The sequence below is a fragment of the Hyperoodon ampullatus genome, assembly GCF_949752795.1.
Source record: "Hyperoodon ampullatus genome assembly, chromosome: 3".
NCBI classification, from domain to species: domain Eukaryota; kingdom Metazoa; phylum Chordata; class Mammalia; order Artiodactyla; family Ziphiidae; genus Hyperoodon; species Hyperoodon ampullatus.
Genome location: NC_136916.1, coordinates 73,791,896 through 73,815,077, shown reverse-complemented (window position 1 = coordinate 73,815,077; position 23,182 = coordinate 73,791,896). Strand labels below are relative to the sequence as shown.

At 48.2% G+C, this 23,182-nt stretch overlaps 1 protein-coding gene across 2 annotated transcripts in view; it reads right to left on the bottom strand.

Moving 5' to 3' along the window:
• ADAMTS17 (ADAM metallopeptidase with thrombospondin type 1 motif 17) overlaps positions 1-23,182 on the bottom strand; it is a gene marked incomplete at both ends in the record, with an annotated part of 347,780 nt that overhangs the window by 110,061 nt on the left and 214,537 nt on the right. For both annotated transcript variants that reach the window (XM_079701384.1, XM_079701385.1), the window contains 3 exons: positions 4,677-4,843; positions 19,094-19,239; positions 20,240-20,341. In XM_079701384.1, the coding sequence (XP_079557510.1) occupies positions 4,677-4,843; positions 19,094-19,239; positions 20,240-20,341 (415 nt within the window). The remainder of the gene's footprint in view (positions 1-4,676; positions 4,844-19,093; positions 19,240-20,239; positions 20,342-23,182) is intronic.

Here is a 23,182-nt window from a genome sequence, read left to right as displayed (position 1 = left end):
CCTCCAAGCTGCCCTGGGTGGGCAATTAATCTCCTGATAAATGACATGAGGTGTTGGATTTCAGCTTTGGGCAGTGTCAACACTCCTACATCCACAGTTGTACAGAAGGAGGTCAAATCTTCTTAAAAGTTATACAACCACACACACTAAGGAAAGAAGCTTGGAACATCCCTCTTGCCTGGCTGATGTGTACTGAGATTAAATTCGGATTGAGGCTGACTGTTTGGGGTGGGTCCCAGCTTCTCACTGGTTCACTTGTCGTCAGGACTTACACTTGGATGGGGAAGCCACAGACAGGGCATGTGAGTCGGACTTGGGGTCTTAAGAGCCACACCACCACATCTGCTTGGTGGGGGCTTGGAGGGCTCCCCCCTGTGCTTCAGGACGAGAATGGTGCAGACAATACTCGTGGCTCTTAGCGCTCTTGCTGTTCTTTCTCTGCCAGTGGTTACAAAGTCTTACTAAGGTGGAGACACTAATGTTGAGGTCATCACAGGTGCTCACCCCAGCCGTGTCTGGCCCTCTGTGGGGTATACATGCTGAGGAGGCTGCTCAGCTCCCTACCCCCAAAGCTGCTCACCATGACCCCATAGCCAGGCCTCAGCTGATTGGACCAGCAGTGGCCACATGACTGTAGCTGGACCAATCAGAGTCTTTTTCCTCACCACAACCTCATAGGCAGGCCTCATGGGGCCTCAGTTGATTGGACAGAATGGCCACCTGACCACAGCTGGACCAATCAGAGTCTCTCTCCTGGGAAATCAGCACTGAAATTAGAGAGGTTCTGTCTGCTCATGGTTGATGGATCTCTAAGAAGTCTACACTCCCTCATCCACAATTCAGAAATCCAAAAGCTCTGAAAACTGCAAGCATTTTTTTAAAACATATTTGGCAGACACATTAGGCAGCAAAATTAGCCTTGACTGACATGGGACTGTTGGCAGTACTCAGTACCCCACTTAGAGACTGTTCATGGGTTACCTGGTAGAGGTGTCTGTGTGTCCGACTGTGGGGTGCTTCCCAGGACCCCACTGGGATATTAAATAATATATGGTTGATGCATGTTGTTATTTTTCTAACACCTAAAATGCTCTGAACTCCCAACCACATCTGGCCCCAAAGGATTTGAATACAGGATGAAGACTTCATAAAAGGTGCAGTGGGCTGCCCATCAGCCTGTACGTGGACAAGTTGTGAGAAAGCCAGTCTGTAGCGGGAGCAGGAAGAAATGGGTCACAAACGCAGGCTATGGTGAACACGGAGAGAAGGTCCTGACATCTTCAGAGGCTCTGGCCTCAGACCTTCATCCCGGCCCTGGGGACCTGTGAGATACCCTGCATCTTCACAACCACTCTCTTTTTCATTAAGCAGCTCTAGCCAGAGTGGTCAAGCTCGAGTCAGAGAGTCCTGACCATCAGACCTTCCATCCCTTGGGAGGCTCAGACCCAGAGGGAGTTCCACCATGTCGGGGAGAGGCAGCTGGGAGAGGGAGCTGGGAAAGCACCTCCACGTCCAGACACGGCCTTTGCCAAGGCCTCTGACACTTCAATGGGCACGTGGCCTGCTGGCCTGGGCGGGGAGGACTAAACTCTTGAAGGCTTCCACTTAAATGAGATTCCACAGGGAAAGCAGAAAGGGGGTGGGTTTGGCAACAGGCCATCTCAATGGGTTTCTGTCTAAAGGCTTTTCCACTTAGAAATATTTTCTAAGGAAAGTCTTTGTCTTCTTTTGGAGGTGGTATGAATTTGTGGTCCTGAGCCCTCCCTTGGAAAATCTACCTCTGCAAGAATTCCTTTTTTTTTTTTCAATAAGAGGAAAAAGAAAAAAATATAGCTTCCCCTTTCTTGAACTGTGCGTCACTCGCCAAAGAATTCCACAGCGATAGCAACGCTATGAATAGGGCAGTCATAATGGGCTTCAGAAGAGCCCAGAGCCCAACCACAGGAATCGTTCCTCTCATGGCTGAGCTAGAATTGTGCCTTTTATAAACCGAGTTGTGAGAGGAACACTTATAATCTCTATTCTCCCCCTACCTTCTGAATTGGGCATTTATTATTTTGTTTTTATCCTCATGAAATGCTCCTTAAAACAAAACAAAACAAAACAAAAAAACCGCTGGCTTCTGTTTATATTTGAGAAGGAAATGAAACCAAATATGCAAGAAGTCATGACAATTCCACCCCAGAGGGGGATGTGTCAAGCTACCCTTGCAAAGCCCTGTACTTGGGGTCTCTCCTTCAAAGGCAGAGTGCTGACTGTCCTTATCAAGTAGGGTTCCACTTTTCAGATCAAAGGTCGTGGCACTCTGGCTATAATTATTTATTGCTTTGGCAGAAACAAAAAGCGAGTGGGTAAAAACACATTCTGAACACAATGAGCTTCCCCAAATAGCTGTACTTGGAGGCTTCCTGTAAGGGGGATCTGGGCAGACATCAGCCTCAGCCACTGTAATGATAAGGAACCAAGGAGCTCAGTGATCCAAAAGTGGTTAGAAGTAAAATAGAAGTTTAATCTGGACTTGGAGAAATCTGTGGAAAAACAGACATTTCAGTGGGATTTCTGCATTGAATAAAAGAGGCAGGAAAACTGAAAACTGGAGCAAGAGACCAAGGAAAGAATAACAAGGCCTTGCACATGGCAGAGAGGAAATCAGAGTGTGTGAGTCCTTCTTAGACCTGACCTCTTCTTGCTCCCAAGGCGTGGGAGAGGACAGACAGGGGACCTAAACCATCCTTATCAGGTAGTCTGGGGATGGTTGAAGGTTTGGAAATGAAGCTGCTTCTCATCAAAACCTGCCACTGCGCTGCAAACACGGCAGCCCCTGCCAGCACTATCTTCCTTCCGATTAGGGGTCCGAGTGCCTGGGACGTCTAGAGGCCTCACATGTCTTCCTGCATCAGATGAATGCCCAGGCAGAGCCACAAGGCTTTTTTGTGAGCCCCAGCCTCCAGCTGCCTGTCCCCTGTTTGGGAGCATGGGTCTCCTCTCTCCCTAGTCTGCAGGGAAAGCCGAGGGTGTGAAGGCTCCATCTCCCCGGAAATCTGCTGGTTAGGCGACAGGGTGGCTATAATCACACAGTTCCCAAAGGTGGTGGTCTTTGTAAAAAAGGGAGAACGTCTGGGGGAGCTCCCAGATGAGCTTTAAAATGAGCCCGTGGCTGGGTGGGTTGGTATTCTCTGCTCTGGTTTAGAACGTCCCATGTCAGCTTGAAGGTGATGGGTCAGGTTGTTGGGTTAAAAGCTGCGGATCTGAGGCCATTATTCCCTGTGCTGCCTGGGTCTACCCCCGGCATAGTTATGCATGCTTGAGCTTGTAACAGAGTGTATATTTCAGAGGTTCTTCAGATCACAGGGAAGAAACCTAAGTCCTGGCACAGGAACCTCATTCTCCTGCAAAGTATTTTGCCTCCTGCAAAATACTTCAGAGCCTGTGTAAAAATCAGGTCCAGTTGCTTGAGTTCTTATTGAAGCATCCTCACTCAGCACTCGTGAAATCTTTGTCTTACTGGAAGCCAGCTGGTTATCTTCTGAGTCAGCTCCTCCGGAACTGGGCTCAGTTCCCTCCCTGCTCCTCATGCAGCAGCTTAGACGTGTTACGTAACCTGTAACCTCTCACCTTCTGCACGGGTGGTTTTGCATATTTAATGAGATGATATAAGCAGAGCTAACTTGAGCCTGGCACATGGTATGCTCCATAAATGGGACCATGTTGTCATCATTATAACACATTCTTGTTTCCTGAAGATGAACAGAATTTTAAGCATGAAAAACCCTGAACTAGGCCCTGGGAGATCTTATGGACAATAAACAAACATCACAAAGCCTATAGACCTGAAACCCCACCTCGAATTTTATCAGCCACTGGAAATGCTTGTAATGTCCAGTGGGCAGAGTCCCTTGATTTGGGAGAAAACTCTGGGAAAGAAAATGTGACCTGTGCTTATTATCATCTTCCCCAAGTTGTAAACTGTCCTGGAACAAAACAAATACAAACACATAGATACAATAAACAGAGTAGTGGTTACCAGAGGGGAAGGGGGGTGGGGGGAGGGTAAAGAGAGTCAACCGTATGGTGATGGATGGAAACTTAACTGCTGGTGGGGAGCACACTGTAGTGTATACACAAGTGAAAAATATAGTGTTGTACACATGAAATTTACATAATGTTATAAACCAACGTTACCTAAGTTAAAAAAAAAAAAAAAAAACTTTCCCCAAACACTCCAGTCAAGGAGTAAGAGCCAACCCAAGATGAACCAAGAAAAGAAATGCAAGAAAGCGTCACCACTGGAAAGAGAAACAGCAGACACACAAACCCGCTGCCCTGCTCGTGCAGAGCCTCGCTCTCCTCAACACTGGCCTGGGCCCGGCAGCACAGGGTATTAGATGGCAGGCTGCCAGCGCACCCACCTTGCTATGAACAGAACGAGGGTAGGGGGCGGGCAGGAGGTATCTGGTCCACTGCCTGCCTCACAGCTGCTTTTGGGAAACCTCACAGAGCTGGGTCATCCAAGTTCAACTCCCTGTGGGTCCACGGCTGAGCTGGGCAGGACTGAAGTGTCCTCTTGGGTGGATTGTGGGGGTGGGGATGCCCTGGGGGTTTTCCTAGGAGGTGTTTATGGTCTTGGGAAGGAAGGGAGGGAGGCCACTCTGAAAGGATGCGCCATATGCCTTTACCGTCAACCACCACTGCTGTCAGCAGGCCCTTCTTCTTGCTGCTCAGCCGGTCATGCATCTGGCACTGCTGGTCACGGAAGCTGGGCAGGCCCTTGGGGCAGGGCAAGTTCTCACAGACTGCGTGCTCCACGCTGGCGCCCAGGCAGTGCGTGCCTCCAGGCCCCGGGCTAGAAGGAAGACAGTGGTCTGCGTTAACCAGACAGGCTGCGGAAATAGCAGGGGTGCTCGGTTTCGGCCTCTCTTTCCGGAGGGGGAAGGGGCAGGCGAAGTTTCCAAAACAACCTCCCTCTCCTCTTACACACCATCTCTCAGCAATCCCAGGCCCATGATGACGACCATGTTAAGTGAGCCATCAGAAAAATGAATCCAAGAACTGTAAATCAAGGTCATCTGGAATTAGAATACAGTGAGGATCAATCAGTTCACCAAGATCCACAAATTGTGTCTTTCATCTGAACTTAAAACTTGACCATCTGTAACACTGAAAACCCCAAGGGGAATTTTTGGTGTGTGTGGGTTTTTTGATTTTTTGTCTCCTACAAAATGAAGACCTTTAGATGGCTCCTAGCTATACTCCAGAGGTCACTAAGTTTCAGGATGGGTAAATAAATAGCTCTCATTTACTCTGTAATGAAAAGAATAAGAATGATTAATTCACTTGTTCATGGGCTTTGTGTAGAGACCAGCCGGATCCCAGTTTTGCACCCTTTACCAGGCAAGCGTGAGACCACACGTGCTCCATGCTGTGGTCTTGGGTCCTAGATGCTCTGTGCTTAGTCTGGGGCTTTAACCAGTGCTGGAGACCCAGCTGTGTTCTCTGGCCATGTCTGCACATGGGAGGGGCACTGAGGAGGAGCAGCAGGACCCTGGCCTAGCTGGCTGAAGCTGTCTCTGCCCAGCTCTTCCACGAGGCCCTGGATGTCCTCTTAGGACTCTGACCTGGGCAACCTCAACGGTGACCTTCACCTCCATGATGCCAAGAGCATCACGATGGAGTAAGATTGTCCCCACCTCCCCTCACCATTCCCCCGGCACTTTTTTATTGAAATTCAGCACAAATCACACCTGCTCCACTCAATGACTTTTCACAAACTGTACACACCTGTTAGCAAGGTGACATTTTTGATACACTAACCATTTCATTTTGAATATTTCCTTTACTCTCTTTGCCATTTCTTGTGTTCAGACAGTAAGACCACCCTATGATGATTGCCTTATGGAAGAGATATGACAGCAGAAGGGGGCAAAAGTCTTTAGGCTTTTGTGTCACAATAATCTACACCAGGAATCCATAAACTTTCTCTGCAAAGGGCCAGACAGTTAATTTTTTTGGCTTTGTGGGCCACGCAGTCTCTGTTGCAACTACTCAATTCTGCCACTGCTGGACAAAAGCAACAAAAGACAATGTGTAAACAAAAGGGTGTGGCTATGTGCCAATCAAACTTTATTTACAAAACCAGCGGTGGGCCAGATTTGACCCAAGGGCCACAGCTTGCCAGCCCCTGGTCTACATAAATGTGTTCAAGGAAACATCTGGAGTAGGAGGAAAGGCGCCGCTCATACCTCCATGCCCACCTCATACACCCCAGACAACACCTCTCCCACCTGGGAGTGGAGGCAGCCTTGAGAGATTACATACGCTAGGGGCTCCACAGAGGGTTCTGAGTTTTGATCTCAAAGTTAGGGAACAGCAAAACCTCTCTAAGGCTTATGACATCTGAGAGGAGAGGGAGCCTTTGTTTGTTTGCCTGCCCATAGTACCAGGGAGGCAGCTAGAACTCAGGGAAACGACTGCATGGCATGCTCGGATAGGTGGAGCCTCAGACTACCTCCCCAGGAGCCCCAGGCCCAAGTGCCAAGTGTGGGTAGATGAATGTATTTCTGTGCCACAAAGCATGGCCCAGAAGGAACAGAGAGGGGCTGGCCCTGATGAACCATGTGGACCAGCAGGAGGGACATCTTTTCTGCAACAGGCGAGTTGCACATCCCATGGCTGGGACCAGAGAAGAAATGGGTGAGGCAGAGATGCTCTATGGTAAGAAGTTGTGGGTTGAATTATGTCCTTTCTAAAATTCATATGCTGAAGTCCTAACCTCTAGAGCATCAGACTGTGACCTTACTTGGAAATAGGACCACTGCAGATGTAATTAGTTAAGATGAGGTCATACTACAGTAGGGTGAGCTCCTAATTCAGTATGAATGGTGTTATTATAAAAAGGGGAAATCTGGAGACAGACACCCACAGGGAGAACGCCATGTGAAGATGAAGACAGAGATCAGGGTGATGATTCTACACTCTAAGGAAAGCCAAAGATTGCCAGTAAACCACCAGATTCTCCCTTACAGCCCTCAGAAGGAGCCAACCCTTCCAAACCTTGATTTTGGACTTCTAGCCTCCAGAGAATAAATATGCTGTTTATGCCACCCAGTTAGAGGGTTGTTACGGCAGCCCTAGGAGATGAATACACCAGACATCACAATAACCAGATGCATCCTCAACCAAACTTAGATGCGGACTCAGGGAAAATGGGGCAAAAACTCCTGAAATGATCAGGAATCCAAAATGGACTAGAATGGAGTGCAAAAATACAAATTAGGTTGTTGCTAAAACAATAAAGGAAGCTATGTTTCCTACACACCTTAGGGTGTGGACTGAGATTTGCACATGTCATGTAATTAACTTCCTGAATTGCCATCAAACTTTGTTTTAGTTTCCTTTTTAATTTCCTCCATCAATTGAGTTTTCCAGATTTACGTCTGACTGACCCTCATATACCAACTACCTTTATGCCTCACAGCAGGCAGGTGGAGAGGAGATTAGATGTGACATAAGAGAATTCCTGGATCCAGCAGAAAGTGGGCCTGAGAGGGGGCAGCCCATGAGATACCACACGTGCCTCAGGATGCTTTCCTCCTGAACTTATCCTCTTTCTTCTCCACGTCCAATCTTCTCCCACAGGCAAGTCTCCTTTCAGCCCCCATCTGGCTCACTGCCCCATCTTCTCCACTCCCTGATCCCTAACTCTGCCCATCCTTAAGGATACCTCCACCCTGCAGCCTATTTTTCTTTCCTACCTGGAACCTCTCCTGACCCTGCTTGGGTCTCTGCTATGCTGCTTATCATCAACCTTGTGAAATAGTCAGCTGAGTTCCTGTTTCCCTCTTATTCCTCTGCATCCTCAAGCAGAGAATCCTACACAGGCTGGTCTTTAATAAACAGTAGTTAGACTGAATTGAACTATATTATCAGAATTTATCTTAAAAGGATCAAAAGACAAAGTGATGTCAGGGAAAATGGTGGAGTAGGAAGCACCAAGAATCTCTCCACCTGGATCAAAACTGTATTGGCAAAAACTGCCTGAAGTAACTATTTTGAAACTCTGGAGTCTATCCGAAAGCTTGCAGCCTCCAGGAGAAAGTTGAGCTGGTAAGCTGTGGTTAATTTTGGTCAATTTCAATCTTGAGTGTGGTAGTGGCTATCTGTACACCATGTCCCAGCCCCATGGCAGGTAGCTGTGTCTACATTCCTGGTGTGGCTTGCTGGAGCCAGGGTGGACAATAAGGACCTTGTCCTCCAAATATCAGAGTTCTGTGTTCTGATTGCTCAGTGCTGCTTTTGATTTCTGAGGTACGGGCATAGAGGCTGGCCACCACTGCTGCAATCCCTACCAGCTGCAGCCCCTACCAGAGAATTTCAGTGAGCTATACATTTAAAAAAATTCTTTTTCTCCTTTTAGGAGCCAGATATTTAAGGATTAGGTTATTCAGAAGCAGCTGCATAGATGGGAAAATTTAGAAAGCCACTAGTTCTGCCCAAGAAGAGATGAAGGCTCAGAAAAGGCCAGAGAAGATCTTACACTTCTTCAGTTTGATCCCCAACACAGAGAAATTTTTCAGTAGCAAAGAAATGGTAAATCCGGGAAGAAGGAGGAGAAGCTGATTTCCAGAGGTACATTGTAAGATTCAAATTTCCAGTTTTCAACAAAACAATCACAAGGCATATAAAGAAACAGGAAAGTATGGCCCATTCAAAGCAACAAAATACACTGGTAGAAACTGAAGGAAGCCCAGAGGTTGGGCTTACTAGACAAAGACTATGAAACAACAGTCTTTAAGATGTTCAACGTGCTAAAGGAAGACGTAGACAAAGACAGGAAAATGATACATGAAAAAGTGAGAATATCAATAAAGAGATAGAAATTATAAAAAGGAAAAAATACTCTGAAGTTGAGAAGTACAATAACTGAAATGAAAAATTTACCAGTTGAGTTCAAAAGCAGATCTGAGCAGGCAGAAACAAAAATCAGGAATATACATTTGTTCTATGAATTTGTCCTATGAATTGAAATACTGAGTCTGGGGAATGAAAAGAAAAAAGAATAAAGAAAAGTAAGCAGAGGGGATCTGTGGGAAACCAGTAAGGGGACTAAGATGCACATTATGGGAGTCTTAGAAGGAGAAAAAAGGAGCAGAGAGATTATTTGAAGAAATGATGGCTTAAAACTTCCCGAATTTGAAGAAAGACATGAATCTACAATTCAAATAGGATAAATTCACTGAGATGCACTCTAATTAAACTGTCAAAGGACAAGGAGAGAATCTTGAAAGCAGCAAGAGAGAAGCAACACATCACAGACAAGAGATCCTCAGTAAATTACAAGCCTATTTCGAATCAGAAACCCTGGAGGCCAGAAGTCAGTGGGTTGATACATTCAAAGTTCTCAAAGGAAAAAAAAAAATCTATCAACTAAGAGTTCTATACCCAGCAAAACTGTCATTCAAAAGTGAGGGAGAAATTAAGATATTCCCAGATAAGCAAAAGTTGAGGAAGTTTTTTACCATCAGACCTGCCCTACAAGAAATGCTTCACGTTCAAATGAAAGAACACTAGATGGTAACTTGAAGCCATATGAAGAATTAAAGCTCTCCAGTCAAGCAGCCATGATGCTAAGCTTTCTCAGAACCAACTACTAGAGAGACCCTAGAGGAGGGACAGGCTTTGTCTCTGGTTCTGACATGTGACTTCTCCCTGTAGGCTCCTGGGGTGGCCTGTGATGCATGCCACCTCCCTCTAGGCAGCTTCCGAGGGCAGCTTCTGAGCACACCAACACTTTGGGAAAATTCTCAGCCTGGTCCCACATGCAGTTTCTCCTTTGGACGGTCTTCCCTGACACCACTAAGTGTGATTTCCCAGAGGTTCCCACCAGTGCAGCACCTCTGCAAACGTCTCCCTCATCCAGTGGGCCCTGGTTGTACCCTCTCCAACAAGTCCGAGGAATTTCAGCCCTGGGTGTGTGTGCGAGGGGGGCACCCTCATCCGTATTCGTTCCTTCCTTGGGTGCCCTGCCTCAGACCTGAGATAGGGGCTGCTTCCTGCATCTGCTCTTCCTGTGTCTCTAGATGTCTTTACATCTTAGCAGCTAATTCCCCAATACTACAATCACCTGTTACAGCTAATACTTTTTCACATTAAACTTTCCCTGTTCAAAAAAAAGACCAAAAGAGTTGATTTTTCCAGTTTTCCTTTGGGCCACTATTTTGAACAACATGGGAAAAGGGAGAAGCAATCCACAAGCAGCATGATTTTCTACCCAAATCATCCCAGTTTCAATATGTTGATCTGTGGCAGGACCCTGCACTCAGCCCACTCACTCTTTAAGACGGTGTCAATAACATAGGCCATCTGAGTGTTACCGTGACACCAGTGAGGGCCTCCTGGGTATACACTGGTGCTGAGACCACAGAAAGAGGCCCTCTATACATGCCATAAAGAAGATGGAAGAGAATCTTTGCAGGGGGAAGGCACGTCTGACAGGAAGGTCCACAAGTAGCTTATGAACAGAAGTTCTGGGGGAAGACTTGGAGGAGGAGCCAGCTTTACCAAGGAACCCACGCCAGGTGAGTGGACCAAGCTTGAGTTGTATGGACACAGGGCCTTCAGGAGATGCTGTGTTAGGGCTGCAAACAGGCAGGAGAGATCACTCTCCCAAAGTCTGAGGAGCAGAGGCTGGGGTTCTCACTTACCCTGAGTTATACTGTGTGGGTAAAATACAAAGCACCTAGGAAGGCCAAAATAATAGAAACCAAGCTTGACATGGCTAAAATGAAGGATGGTTACCATAATAGGATTTGTGGTAGAACAGAGTCCTCTGTTTCTGAGAGCTAGAAGTAGGTCCGTAACCAACGCTCAGCCTTTCCCACAATGGCTGGAAGGGCTCCAAGCCTCCATGAGGACCCTTGGAAATGCAAGGGGAGGTGGCAGCACATTGAAATCTCATCCTTGAGGACACAGGTAAGAACAGAGGCACTTTCACGTTAACGGTGATCATACACTAATATGCCCAGAGGGCTTACACTCTGCCTGCTCTCCATAACCGTTACCTCATTAAGTCGGCACAAAGAATCAGAAGGGGGATCCTCACTGCATCCTTCAGATGAGGAAATCAAAGCTCCAATATGTTAAATGACCGCACAGCAGGGAAGTGAGTGGTAGAGATAAGAAAGTGTGACTCACAAGTGCTCCTGGTTGTAGCAGCAGCAGGTTAGGGATGGGGGCTACCCACTGGCTACTGTGAGGTGAGGAATGCCAGCCTCACCCACTGAGACAGGCATGGGGGGTGTGATGGATTTTCAAGATGCTTCTCCAATATCAATCCCCAATTTCTATTTGTATTCTATCAGGACTTTCTTAATATGATCAAAGTACAGTTAGGGGAACCACTGTCAGAAACCGCCCGCGCCGGTCAGGCACCATAGTAACCAACTGCATGAGTTATCTTACAACACGAGGTCCTGGTAAGGGATGCAGAACTAACAAGCTACCACCATCCAGAAGAATTCGGGAAAGGTCAGAAGGAGAGAGGAGATGCCATTCCATATGTCCTGCCAACCTCCCAGAATCCTTCTCGCTGGAATCCATCTTGGCTGAGCAATGTGTGTGCCACCAGGAAGGACCCGGAGTCAGAATGATTGGTCAGAGACAACCCGGAAACTAATCCCATCACCCTAAAACCCGAGACTGCGAGCCACGTGGCAGAGCAGTCCTCCTGGGTTCTCTTACCCTGCTGCTCTCTGCCCAGGCACCCCTTCCCAATAAAGTCTCTTGTTTTGTCAACATGTGTGATTCCTAGGACAATTCATTTCTGAGTGTTAGACAAGAGCCCACTCTTGGGCCCTGGAAAGGGTCCCCCTTCTTGCAACAGTAGGAGTTTAGACATAAACCCAAATGACTGGACCAGGCAGGTCACAGGAAAGGATATCCAAGTGGCAACTACAGACACAATCAGATGCTCAGCCTCACTGCTTATGAAAGAAACGCACAGGACAACCTCACCAAGCTACCACTACACACCCACCAGAACGGTCAGAGTGGAAAAGACATACAGCCCCCGAGCACTGGGGAGGCTGGGGGCAGGTGGAAGCTTACTGCTGCTCAGGGAAAGGGGATGGCATGGCCACTCTGCAAACCAGGCCCTCACCCAGTCACACACACACCAGGAGCCAACACGCACCTGCATGCACGCCCAGCACATGTGCTCCACCGCGATGAGCAGTGCTGTGCTGGGAGCCACATACTCAAGCGTAGGTGCCCTTTCTGCACATTATACCATCAGATAGCTGTTTAAAACAAGGCAAAGCATAAGGTAGAGAGGCTGGGGCGAGAACCCGGAAAGCGGAGAGAAAGTTCGGAGAGAAAGCCGAGTCCCTCTGAGCTCCTGTGGGGTAGGACCGGCTCCTGCCAGGTGGGTCCCAAGGGCCCCAGGCAGACTCAGCACAGAGCAGGGAAGCACGAAGGTCTGCTCAGATGATCAGCATCACAGACAGCAGGTCTGCCCTTTCCCTGGATGACAGGCAGCATTCAGGTGGAAGGAAGAGCAAGAGGCAGCTGAGCGGCAGCGCTTTTGGGTTTTTTGCTCTGCTCTATTGAAGGAAGGTAGATCAGAAGATAAAGCCACCACAGTGGTTAAGACCCGCTCACCACCCAGAGACAGGGTGACTTCAGCAGTTCTGCCTCCTGTTCTTGCACCAAGAGCTCCGAGGAGCAAGCAGGGCACAGCCGCGGGATCAAAGTGCTGCAGAGCTACTAATGCCCCCACAGGGCAGCCGCCGTCCTAATGTTAAGGCCTCCTCTGAAAAGTACCAAGTAACACATGGAACTTAGGCTCAAGTGCAGAAAATTGTGATTTTAAAAAACTATCCCTGTGAGTACCAGTTACGTTAAAAGCACACGTATGGGGGTTTCACTGTGGAAGCAAAAAGCCATTACAGGAACATAACTTCACACCCCAAGGTTTTAGGAGGAGGTGGGCTGCTTTCCTTCCTGATGCTCAGGGTGTGGACGCTGTGTGGTAACCCTAATGCACTCCTGCTTCTAAGATCCACTCACCTCCCCAGCCTTCCTGTGCAGAGCTGGCTTTTCACACAAGATCAATGGAGCCTTTTCTCCCCACCGTACTCCCCAGCCATCCCCCAAACACAAGCCTCCTGATGGGGTACCAGAATTCACATTAGAGATGAACTCTCTTTTGGCAAAAACTCCCACTGACAGCAACACAAATTATGTCAGGAAAGGACAAGCTTAGGAAGCTGGATTAAAAACACGGATGGTCCCCAAAGCCTTGATGTTAGTTGGCAAGAAATAAAAATTCCAATAGCTGTGAAGACCAAGACTAGAGAAAAAAATGGGGGGACTCTTTTGCCAGTATTTTGGACAGTGAATAAACCAGCTGCAGAAGATGGGAAAGGTGCCAGGAATATAAAGTGAAGGGGGTGGGGAGAGGGTGGTGGGAGAGTTCCAAGTAGGAGATGTACATAGCAGTGAGATTTGGACATTCTTGGGAAATCTCAAGGCAGCGAGCCTGGTGATTTAAGGAGTGAGCTGGGAGAGGACATTGTTTTGGTCAGAGCTTGGCTTGGGGCCTCCATCAGCTGTGCTTTGTAACAATCACCACCTCAGGCCATTCTGCAAAAGCAGGCTGACAGCTACTGCCTGGACTTCAGCAAACCCTCCCTGCTCCTGCATCTCCCTGGGAAGGAAGCAGGACTGCTGCAAAGCTGCCCCCCAAGGCCAGCCCCTTCTCTTCCCGTTCACCTGGGTGGTTCCATGAAGGTGAGAAACCTTGTAGAAAACTACAGGGGAAAAAGAGCCTGTTGCTTCAGAACAGGAAATGGAGCTACACTGTTATTGCAAAAGACTGGACCGACTACCAAGGCGTAACTATTATAGGAGCAAAAACATATTGTTTCTCTCACTTGGAATAAACAAAGCCAGATTATGTTTGGAGCTTGCTCTTGAGATGGCTCTGAGCACCTCTAGCAGTGAGCACAGCCTCACTGGGGCAGGGAAGGCACAGGTGAAGATGGCCCTCATGCCCAGGGGCACCTGGACGCCATTCCTGGCTGTTCACAGCTTGTGGGCCTCAGTGAGGCTAGATGGTGCAAGGGAAGGGGTCTACCTGGTGACTCACCTCCTTGGCATAATTCACAATAACCTTTGTGTTTTTTAAGGAATGACAATATTAGATGTGTGTTTTGCAGCACTGGAAGTTCAGAAAGTTCGCTTTTTCTCAGCAAGCATGAGTCTAGACAGTCAGGTGGTCAAGTACACATTACAGAGGGCTGGTCTGCTGTGGGCATGGAAGGAGGATGGGGCCCAACAGCTCAAAGGTCAGTGGGGGAGGACACAGTGAAAACAAGTGAGCAAATGCATATGAGTAATTATAAATCATTATAATACCTGTAACGTTAGGAAAGGGTGCAGAGAGAGCGTGTAGAGCAGGCACCCGCCTCGGGCAGCGTGGTCAGGGGAGGAGGCCTGTCTGAAGAGAAGACACAAAGAGGGCAAAGGAAGCCGGGAGGAGGGAAAGGAGCACCAACCGAGGTCCGGAGGTTGGGGCGTTGTGTCTGACAACAGAAAGGAGGTGCAGTAGGTTGAATAGGGTGGTGCCTCCCCCTGCAAAGACAAACCCACCCAGAACCTGCAAATGTGACCTTAACTGGGAAAAGGGTCTTGCTAGATATCATCAGGATCTCATAATTATGAGATGAGATCATCCTGGATTAGGGTGGCCCCTAAACCCAATGGTCAGTGTCCTGAGAAGAGAAGAGGCGGTGAGGAGAAGCACAGAGAAGACGTCCACATGAAGGCAGGGGCAGAGGCTAGAGTGGTTAAGTCTATAGGGCAGAGGAGGCTGGCAGCCACCAAGGGCAAGGGGACAGGCGAGCAATGGATTCTCCTTCAGAGTTTCAGGAAGGAATCAATCCTGCTGACACCTTGACTTCAAACTCCTGGTTTCCAGAACTGTGAGAGGATAAATTTATATTGTTTTAAGACACCAAGGGACTTCCCTGGTGGTGCAGTGGTTAAGAATCCGCCTGCCAGTGCAGGGGACACAGGTTCGATCCCTGGTCTGGGAAGATCCCACATGCCGCAGAGCAACTAAGCCCGTGTGCCACACTACTGAGCCTGCTCTCTACAGCCCACGAGCCACAACTACTGAAGCTCGTGAGCCTAGAGCCCATGCTCTACAACAAGAGAAGCCACCGCAATGAGAAGCCAGCGCACCGCAACGCAGGGTAGCCCCCGCTCACCGCAACTAGAGAAAGCCCGCGCACAGCAAGGAAGACACAACACAGCCAAAAATAAATGAATAAAAAATAAATTTAAAAAAAAAAGACACCAAGTCCTGGTAATTTATCATGGCAGCCACAGGAAATTAATACAGGGGCCACGGTGAAGAGCATGGATTTCATTCTAAGTGCAGTGGGGAGTGAACAAAAGGGCTGAAGCAGGAAGAGGTATAATTGGCTTTACTGGTAAGTGGATGTCCCTGGCTTTCTGTGGAGAATGAGTTTGGGGGCTGGGGGGATCATGTGGGAAGCAGGGAGGCTGATGCCAATCGTCCGAAAGGACGCTGGAGCCTCGCCGCTGGGTCCCAACCTGACCGGCCATTGCCCAGCTGTGTGACCTGTAGCAAGTTACCTAACCTCCATATGATTCAGTTTTTAACGTGTGCAAAGGGGACAAAAAAGACGCCTCTCCCTTACGACAAATTTAGGTGATTTACTATGTGCAAATGTCTAGAAGGGAACCTGGCACCTGGACAGGGTCCTGCGTGCCCTGTTCTTATCATTATCAGACATGGAGGAGGAAGAGAGGGGACAAGGGGACATGCATGCACTCAGGTGCTTTGAACTCGACCTATGCAACAGCTGGTGGTGCTATTTACTGAGGGGGAAGTGGGCTGGGAGGGGAGTTTGGCGGAGGAGAGATCGCAGCTTAGGAACCGTCAGGTTTGAGGTGTCCAGGAGAAAACCAAGGGCAGTTGGCAGGACTATGCCCCTATAGGGGGGCGGGGACTTTATCCAGTTTTGCTTATCGTAAGCGTACACTGAGCAGGGTCCCTGGCCCTGAGTTAGGACCCTGTGCAGGTTTACTGAAGGCCCCGTGTTGGAGAGGCATCTCCGAGGAGGGTGTTCTCTCTTGGGTCCTTCTCCAGTTGCCCTGCCCTACGGGGTGTTGCTGGAAGACTTCCCTCCTGGGGATGTGTCAGAGCCCACAACCACCTGAGGTGCTGAGACCCACAAAACCCCTCAGCTGTCTACATGCGGTAGTCCTACAGAGTCCCCATTCCTCAATGATAAGATGTAGGAAGGGGACAAGGAGAGATGAAGTTCATGACCGCCAGTCGGGGGCCACCTGATAAAGTAGAGGAATGGAAGAAGGTTTCTAAAACGACTTTGGGATTTCCAGAACAGCCTCTTTATGGGGCCAATGGGCCTGGAGGGGTGGGGTGCGGACACAGCGTGGGAAATCCCATGGCAGTTCAGGCCAGGGCGGGGGGTATGTTCACTCAGCCCTCTGAACTCAGGGGTCTTTAGCAGCCTCCCATCACAAAATGCCCCTGGGCCCAGAACAGAGAAAGCAGCTGGGGTGGGGACAATGGGCAGAGCTGAAGCATGGTTGGGGGGGTGGGTGCACCTTAGGCGACGTCATCTTCATAAAACACAAAATCAGGTAGGTCCCGTGAAAGTTTTGCCTAACACATTTGCTCAGCATTGATAACATCTTATTCTTGCAAGGGCGCCTTCACCTAAACGCAATCCTATTGTTGACCATCTTGGGACACAGAGTCCTTCCAGAGGTATTTAAAGGGTCAGATATTCCCCTACTATGACATTTACTGGGTGCCACCTGACCTGGGATGATGTACGTAATGTGCCAAAGGAGAGCAGTCCTTGGCCAGGGCACCTGAGCTCCAATCACAAACATGGAGCACCCATGACAGTCACAGCCTTTGCAAATTGTGCTCTGCACTTAACAAATCCTTTCTCCTCTGAGCCTCAAAGCAGTGCTGCGAGGTAGGAGGTAGGGCGTGTGGTCTTGCCCCTGTTCTTCTCCTGGTGCTAATATCAAGAGGGGCCGTGTAGTAAATACAGATCATGTACTTTGCATGCATTCCCATGGATTTTTCCAATTTTTAGATGGATAGGAAGGTAGCAGCTGCCTGTTGCTATAAAAAGTGGCCCTGGGATTTGAAGCCTTGTCAGTTCTGGCTTTGAAGCCTGGCTCTTCCTACTATACCATGCCAGCTCCCTGTAATGGAGGAAGCTGAGGCCCAGAGAGAGAAGGGTCTTCCTTGAGGTCACACGACCAATAACCAACCAAACCAGGCCCAAATCTCCACACCATGATTCCAAACCCAGAGCTCTCTTCTTTGGGCGAGAGGTGGAACTATCTTAACATCATCACAGAGAAATGGAAAAACTGAAGCCACTATTAACCTCTCACCACTTAGCTAAATAGGTTTTCTAATCATCTACCCATCTATGATGGCAAATTTTATGTACCAACTTGACTGGCCATGGGATGCCGAGACTAAAAATTCTTCCTGGGGGTGTTTGTGAGGGTGTTTCCAGATGAGATTAGCATTTGCATTGGTGGACTCCTAGAGCAGTTGCCCTCCCCAGTGTGGGTGGGCATCACCCAATCCACTGAGGGCCTGATTAGAACAAAAGGCAGAAGGAGGCCTCACTGTTTGGGCTGCGATGTCTCCTCTCATCTTCTCCTGCCCTTGGACTGGGATTTACATCATGGGCTCCCCTGGTCCTCAGGCCTTCAGACTCAGACTGAATTACACCTGGGCCTTCAGCTTGCAGGTGGCAGATCATGGAATTTCTCAGCCTCCATAACCATGTGAGCCGATAATAAATCATACGTATGTGGTTATTGGTTCTGCCTCTCTGGAAAATCCTAATATACCACCTATGCTTTTAATTAAGAATTCATTTCTAAAAGATTAAATACCTACCTACTATCTGTCAGGCACTCTGCTGGGTGCTGGAGGGAAAAGTTTTAATAAGACAATACATAATGCCAGTGCTTACAGCACTACCAGAAAATACAGTGTTCTTGACATTGACTAAACTGTGAGCTTAAGTTTTCCTTTAATCTGGGGGTTCTCAACCTTGGCTGGTCATTGGAGTCACCCAGAGAGATTCGGCACATCAGATTCCTGGGCCCCACCTGCAGAGTTTGTGATTTAATTGGTCTGGGATATACCTTGGGCATTAGAATTTTTAAATACAGGAGAGGTTTGCTAATTATTCATCAATACGATTTAATTGTAGATATAAACCATTTCCTTTTAGTCATAATTTATAACTTGCTCATTTTCAAAAATTAATGTGATGTAGCTGATGGCACACAAGATGTAAAACACATTATTTAAAGAAACATTAAAAATGGGAAATTTCAAGAGAAAAGGAGAAAAAATAAACCCGTGATAAAGGAATTATTACAGTTAAGCGTAAGATCTAGCCCTGAGTTTTTTGGAGCAAATGTGTAGAGGTGAACAAGGATTACGGCGTCATCATAGTCAATAAAAGGAAGCCTATGAGGAGGAAACAAAACTAAAAAACTATTTTCTGTCAAACAGTTCTAACAGGACAGGTGAAAGATATTTGGATACAAAAGAGTGGAACCCACAAATGCTTTGTAACTTATCAACAGCCAGTCTGCTCCCAGATTAGCTCATAGCCAATTTGAAGGTCAGCCTCACTTTTCCGAAGGTCTGCCAGTTTCCCTGGGATAACCCTGGTCTAAGGCAGCCAGGAAGCAGGCCGGGAGGGATTCTCTTCCAGCTGGATGAGAAACGGTTCCACCAGGGCCCACGCAAGGAAGGGTAGCCAGCTCTCCACAGGACTTACTGCATCTCTGTTACAGAGAGAGTTCTGTTTGAGCTGAGATGCTGTCTGACGCACACAATGCCCGGCAACCTGGACCTTTGGTTCGAGTTCACTTCCCTTCAGCTCAAATCAACAGTGGGAGACAGACCCTGCTCTGCTAAGGCAATGCGAGCTGCAGTTTGGAAACCCCGATCCAGGCACCCTGGAGAAGGCTGGTCAGGGGGACTTACGGAGGGTTGTCGCATTTCCTCTGCCGGAAGCGGGCTCCCGTGCCACACGTGCGGCTGCACATGCTCCAGCTGCCCCACAGGCTCCAGTCTCCGTCCACGTGCTCCGGGATGGGCGTCTTGTTCACACACTCCCCTGCGCGGCACCACTGAAACACAGCAGGGTAGCAAACCTGCTTACTCACTAAAAACTGAGATCCCCTGCATGTGAGAAAACACCACGCCCCTGAAACCCAATTTTTGTAATTTACACAAAAGTAGACTATTTCGGGGTGTGTAAGTTTGCTAACTCTGGTGACATTCCTTCCATATCCAACCTGACACCGCTATGGCTCTGGGGTTTGGATTTTGCCCTAAACTTCCATGTGAATGTGTTCAGTGGAGGTTCTCTAAATTCCCAGAAAAAGGATGAATTCACATGGCTCATGGAGAAATCTATCTTCTGCAAACTGTTTAATGTGAGTCTCTTTCTGAAAGGCAGTATTTCCTGGCTCTGTAGTTTTGAACTGCAGGGTTGGGATTGGTGCTTGGAGATGATACAGCTGGTGCCACGTGGGAGAACCTTGGCTCTTTCTGAGGATAAGAGAAAGCCAGTCCTCTAAAATAATTTCCCAACGTGTGTAGCACAAACCCTGGGGCAGGAGATGTGACTTAATGGTCCTGATCACAGCATCTCTTTCAGTTCGTACAATAAGACTAGAGAGAAAGCCTTAGGCTGTGGTTGCTGGTCCTGAACACCTCTCCTAACACTTGCCACTCTCTCCTGTTAATGAAGATCAGGCCGAAGACTGGCGCTCTTAACCGCTAGTATTGTTCTCATTAAAATCATCTTATGACAGCCTTTTCTGCACGGCAAGTGATCCTGTTTTTCCATTTACGGTCTACTGATATAAAAGTTTTAAGTAAATTCACTCATGTGTCAAAAGGAGTTAATTTAATAAAAATATTGAGTAAATGATTCCTGTATAAGAAAAAAAGGAGAGAGCTGAACGTATCCCTCTGTGCCTTAAGTGGGCTCCATGGCATTTCTGGGGTGGCCCGGGGGTGCTTCAGGGGCTCCTGAGTGCAGTGCGGACCACCTTTCAGAAGAGGTGCCAATGTGCAGGGGATATGGGGTTGCCTGCTGGGGGCGGTGAGAAGCTGGGTTACCTTGTCTGCCCCACATTCTGTGCCATCCAGGGGAGGGTCCAGTTTGGTCTTGCAGGATGTATCTCCTTCCACCAGGCACCACAGTCCAGCGCACATCAGATGCTGCTGACAAGGGAAGGAACGTGACTGCTGAGAACTCCGCACACAGGTCAAAATGGGGCCGGAAGGTGGGGCCCCCGACCGGTTTGGATTTGGGATTTGAAACATGAGGGGAAGAAGGAGGGTCATGTATCTGGATATCAAAAAAAATAGATGCATCATTTCAACTAGATCATTTAGTTCAACAAGATGCCATGCATTTACTCCTAGGAGGGTTCACCTCCTGGGGGTTGAGCTCAGCAGTTCCTGCACTAGCTATTGAGGGCCTAGGAGGCATCCGATGCAGGCTGGTGCCTGGGAGCCCTTAACAAGCAGATATATTCAATGTAGGAAGGTACAAGGCAGATTCTCACCGGCTGTACAGAGCGCATGGGAAAAGAACCTCAGCAACCAAGCCTCCTCAGGGTGGGCTTGCTCTGGACCTGAGGCTGGTGCAGCTGCTATGTGGCCTCAGGAGTGAGAACCCAGGGTGGGCTCGCTCTGGACCTGAGGCTGGTGCAGCTGCTACGCAGCCTCAGGAGTGAGAACCCAACAGGTGATGTAGGCTCAGGGCTGCCCTGGGGTTGAAGAGGCAAACTTTAATTCTCCCTGAGGTCACCTGCTTGCTAGCTCCGCTGAGCCACCTGTGATTTCTTATAGTATTTCACCTAGACAATTTTTTACCATCCACGAATATACAATTAAAATAATTCTACTAAAACAGGAAAGAGCATTTAAAAACACAGACTCCCATTTTCCCATTTGTATTAATGGGAAGCTTGGACATGGGTAAAGTACTCAGAATGAGACACTTTTTCAAAATAACTGAAGCAGACATGGCTGGTGTCCTCCCCATCTGCCTTGGTCTCCCCTGAAGGACTCAGGGCAGACACCGTCCCCCCACATGGCCTGCTGCTTCCCTGATCTGCCTGTTAGAAGCCATTAACTGGCCACGGAGCAACCCTTGACCACAAGGGATGGGAGCTGGACACCGGTCCCTCGGTGGAATGGCTCTGAGGCAAGGTCCACACATCTGGCAAGGTCCCAGGGGTGGTCTGTTGTCCGCCCATCAGTGCACCTTGCTTGATCGCCCCTCATTTCCCTGCCCCCTCACAGTGCTTCCTGGGATCACTTCCCAGATAAACTCCTTGCACCCAAATCCTCGCCTTGTGGTCTGAAAATTGAGAACAGATGTACTTAAGGCTCTTTGAAAGATGCAGTGCTTCCGGGATGCCAGACCCAATCATGGCGACAGTGCCTGAGGGCTCCATCCTCCAGGGCGCAGCCGTGGACCGGAGGGTACACCTCAGGCAGGGTCCCCACGTACAGCTCAGGGCAGTCCCTGCGGGGCTCGTGAGGGTGTGAGGACTCAGTACAGAGGCCGGCTGTTCCAAGTAATCGCGAACATCTGCGCAGAGGAGACGCACAACTGTGCTGTCCAAAGTTGGAAAATGTTTAGATGTTGAAGGGACAGAAACAAAGGCGCAAAGGGAGGGAAAGCAGAACCGCAGGCTTGACAATGAGCTCAGAACAGCCCACAGCCCTTTTTCATTTTTCAAGTATGTCAGAACTGCTCTGTGCCCCTAAAGAAGTTGATGAGTCGAGTGGAATTTTGCACATTTGGGTTCAGAAAAGCCTCCACATTCCCATTATTGCCCGCCTCTCAATGGAGTGGTAACAGGATGAGTGGCTGGAGCACAGCACCAGCTGGTCCCCATAAAGACCAACGACACCTTGTTAAGTGTGTGATTTCATGCACTTTGACCTAAGAGCTCTTCCAGAGCATGGTGTCAGTGTGTGGACATGTATTCGTGAGACAAGGCGGGCCCAGGAGGTGAATTTATGGGGTAGGAGTGTTTAGGATTAGGAGACCTAATTGCCCCTTAGGAGAGAGATGAAGACAGTGGTGTGTGAGCTCTATAGACAGTGTTTTCTCGTAACTTTTCTAATCATCAAAGAAAAGGAGAATGAGGTCAGGCAAAGATTTCTTAAACAGAACAAAAAAAGTACTAGCCATAAAGGAAAAAAATTGATGAATTATACTATTTATTATACTATTATACTAATTATACTATTTAATATTAAATATTAAAATGAGCTGGAGTAGGGAAATGTTAAAATGAAGAACTTTTTTTTTTTTTTTTGGCTGCGCTGGGTCTTCATTGCTGTGTGCAGGCTTTTCTCTGGTTGCGGTGAGCAGGGGCTACTCTTTGTTGCAGTGTGCAGGCTTCTCATCACGGTGGCTTCTCTTGTAGCAGAGCACAGGCTCTAGGTGCGCAGGCTTCAGTAGTTGCAGCACGTGGGCTCTGTAGTTTCGGCATGCAGGCCCCAGAGTGCATGGGCTTCAGTAGTTGTGGTGCACGGGCTCAGTAGTTGCAGCTCGTGGGCTCTAGAGCACTGGCTCAGTGGTTGTGATGCACGGGCTTAGTTGCCCCGCAGTATGTGGGATCTTCCCAGACCAGGGATTTAACCTGTGTCCCCTGCATTGGCAGGTGGATTCATAACCACTGGGCCACCAGGAAGTCCCAAAATGAAGGACTCCTGTTTATCAAAGACAACTGTAAGAAAGTGAGAGATGTTTGCAATGGGAGAGAGATTTGTAAGGCACAGAACCAATAAATATTTGTATCCAGAATATATATAAAACAAACCCCTAAAACTCCTACTGATCAATCAAGAAAAAGACCCAATAGAAGAATGGGCAAAAGATTTGAACAAACATTTCACATAAAAGGATATATAAACATATAGGATGGCCAGAAAACATGAAAAGATGCTCAGTTTCATTAGTCATCAGAGAAAAGCAAATTAAAACCAACCAGCTAAAAAACAAAAACAAACAAACAAAACCAACCAGCTACCTCT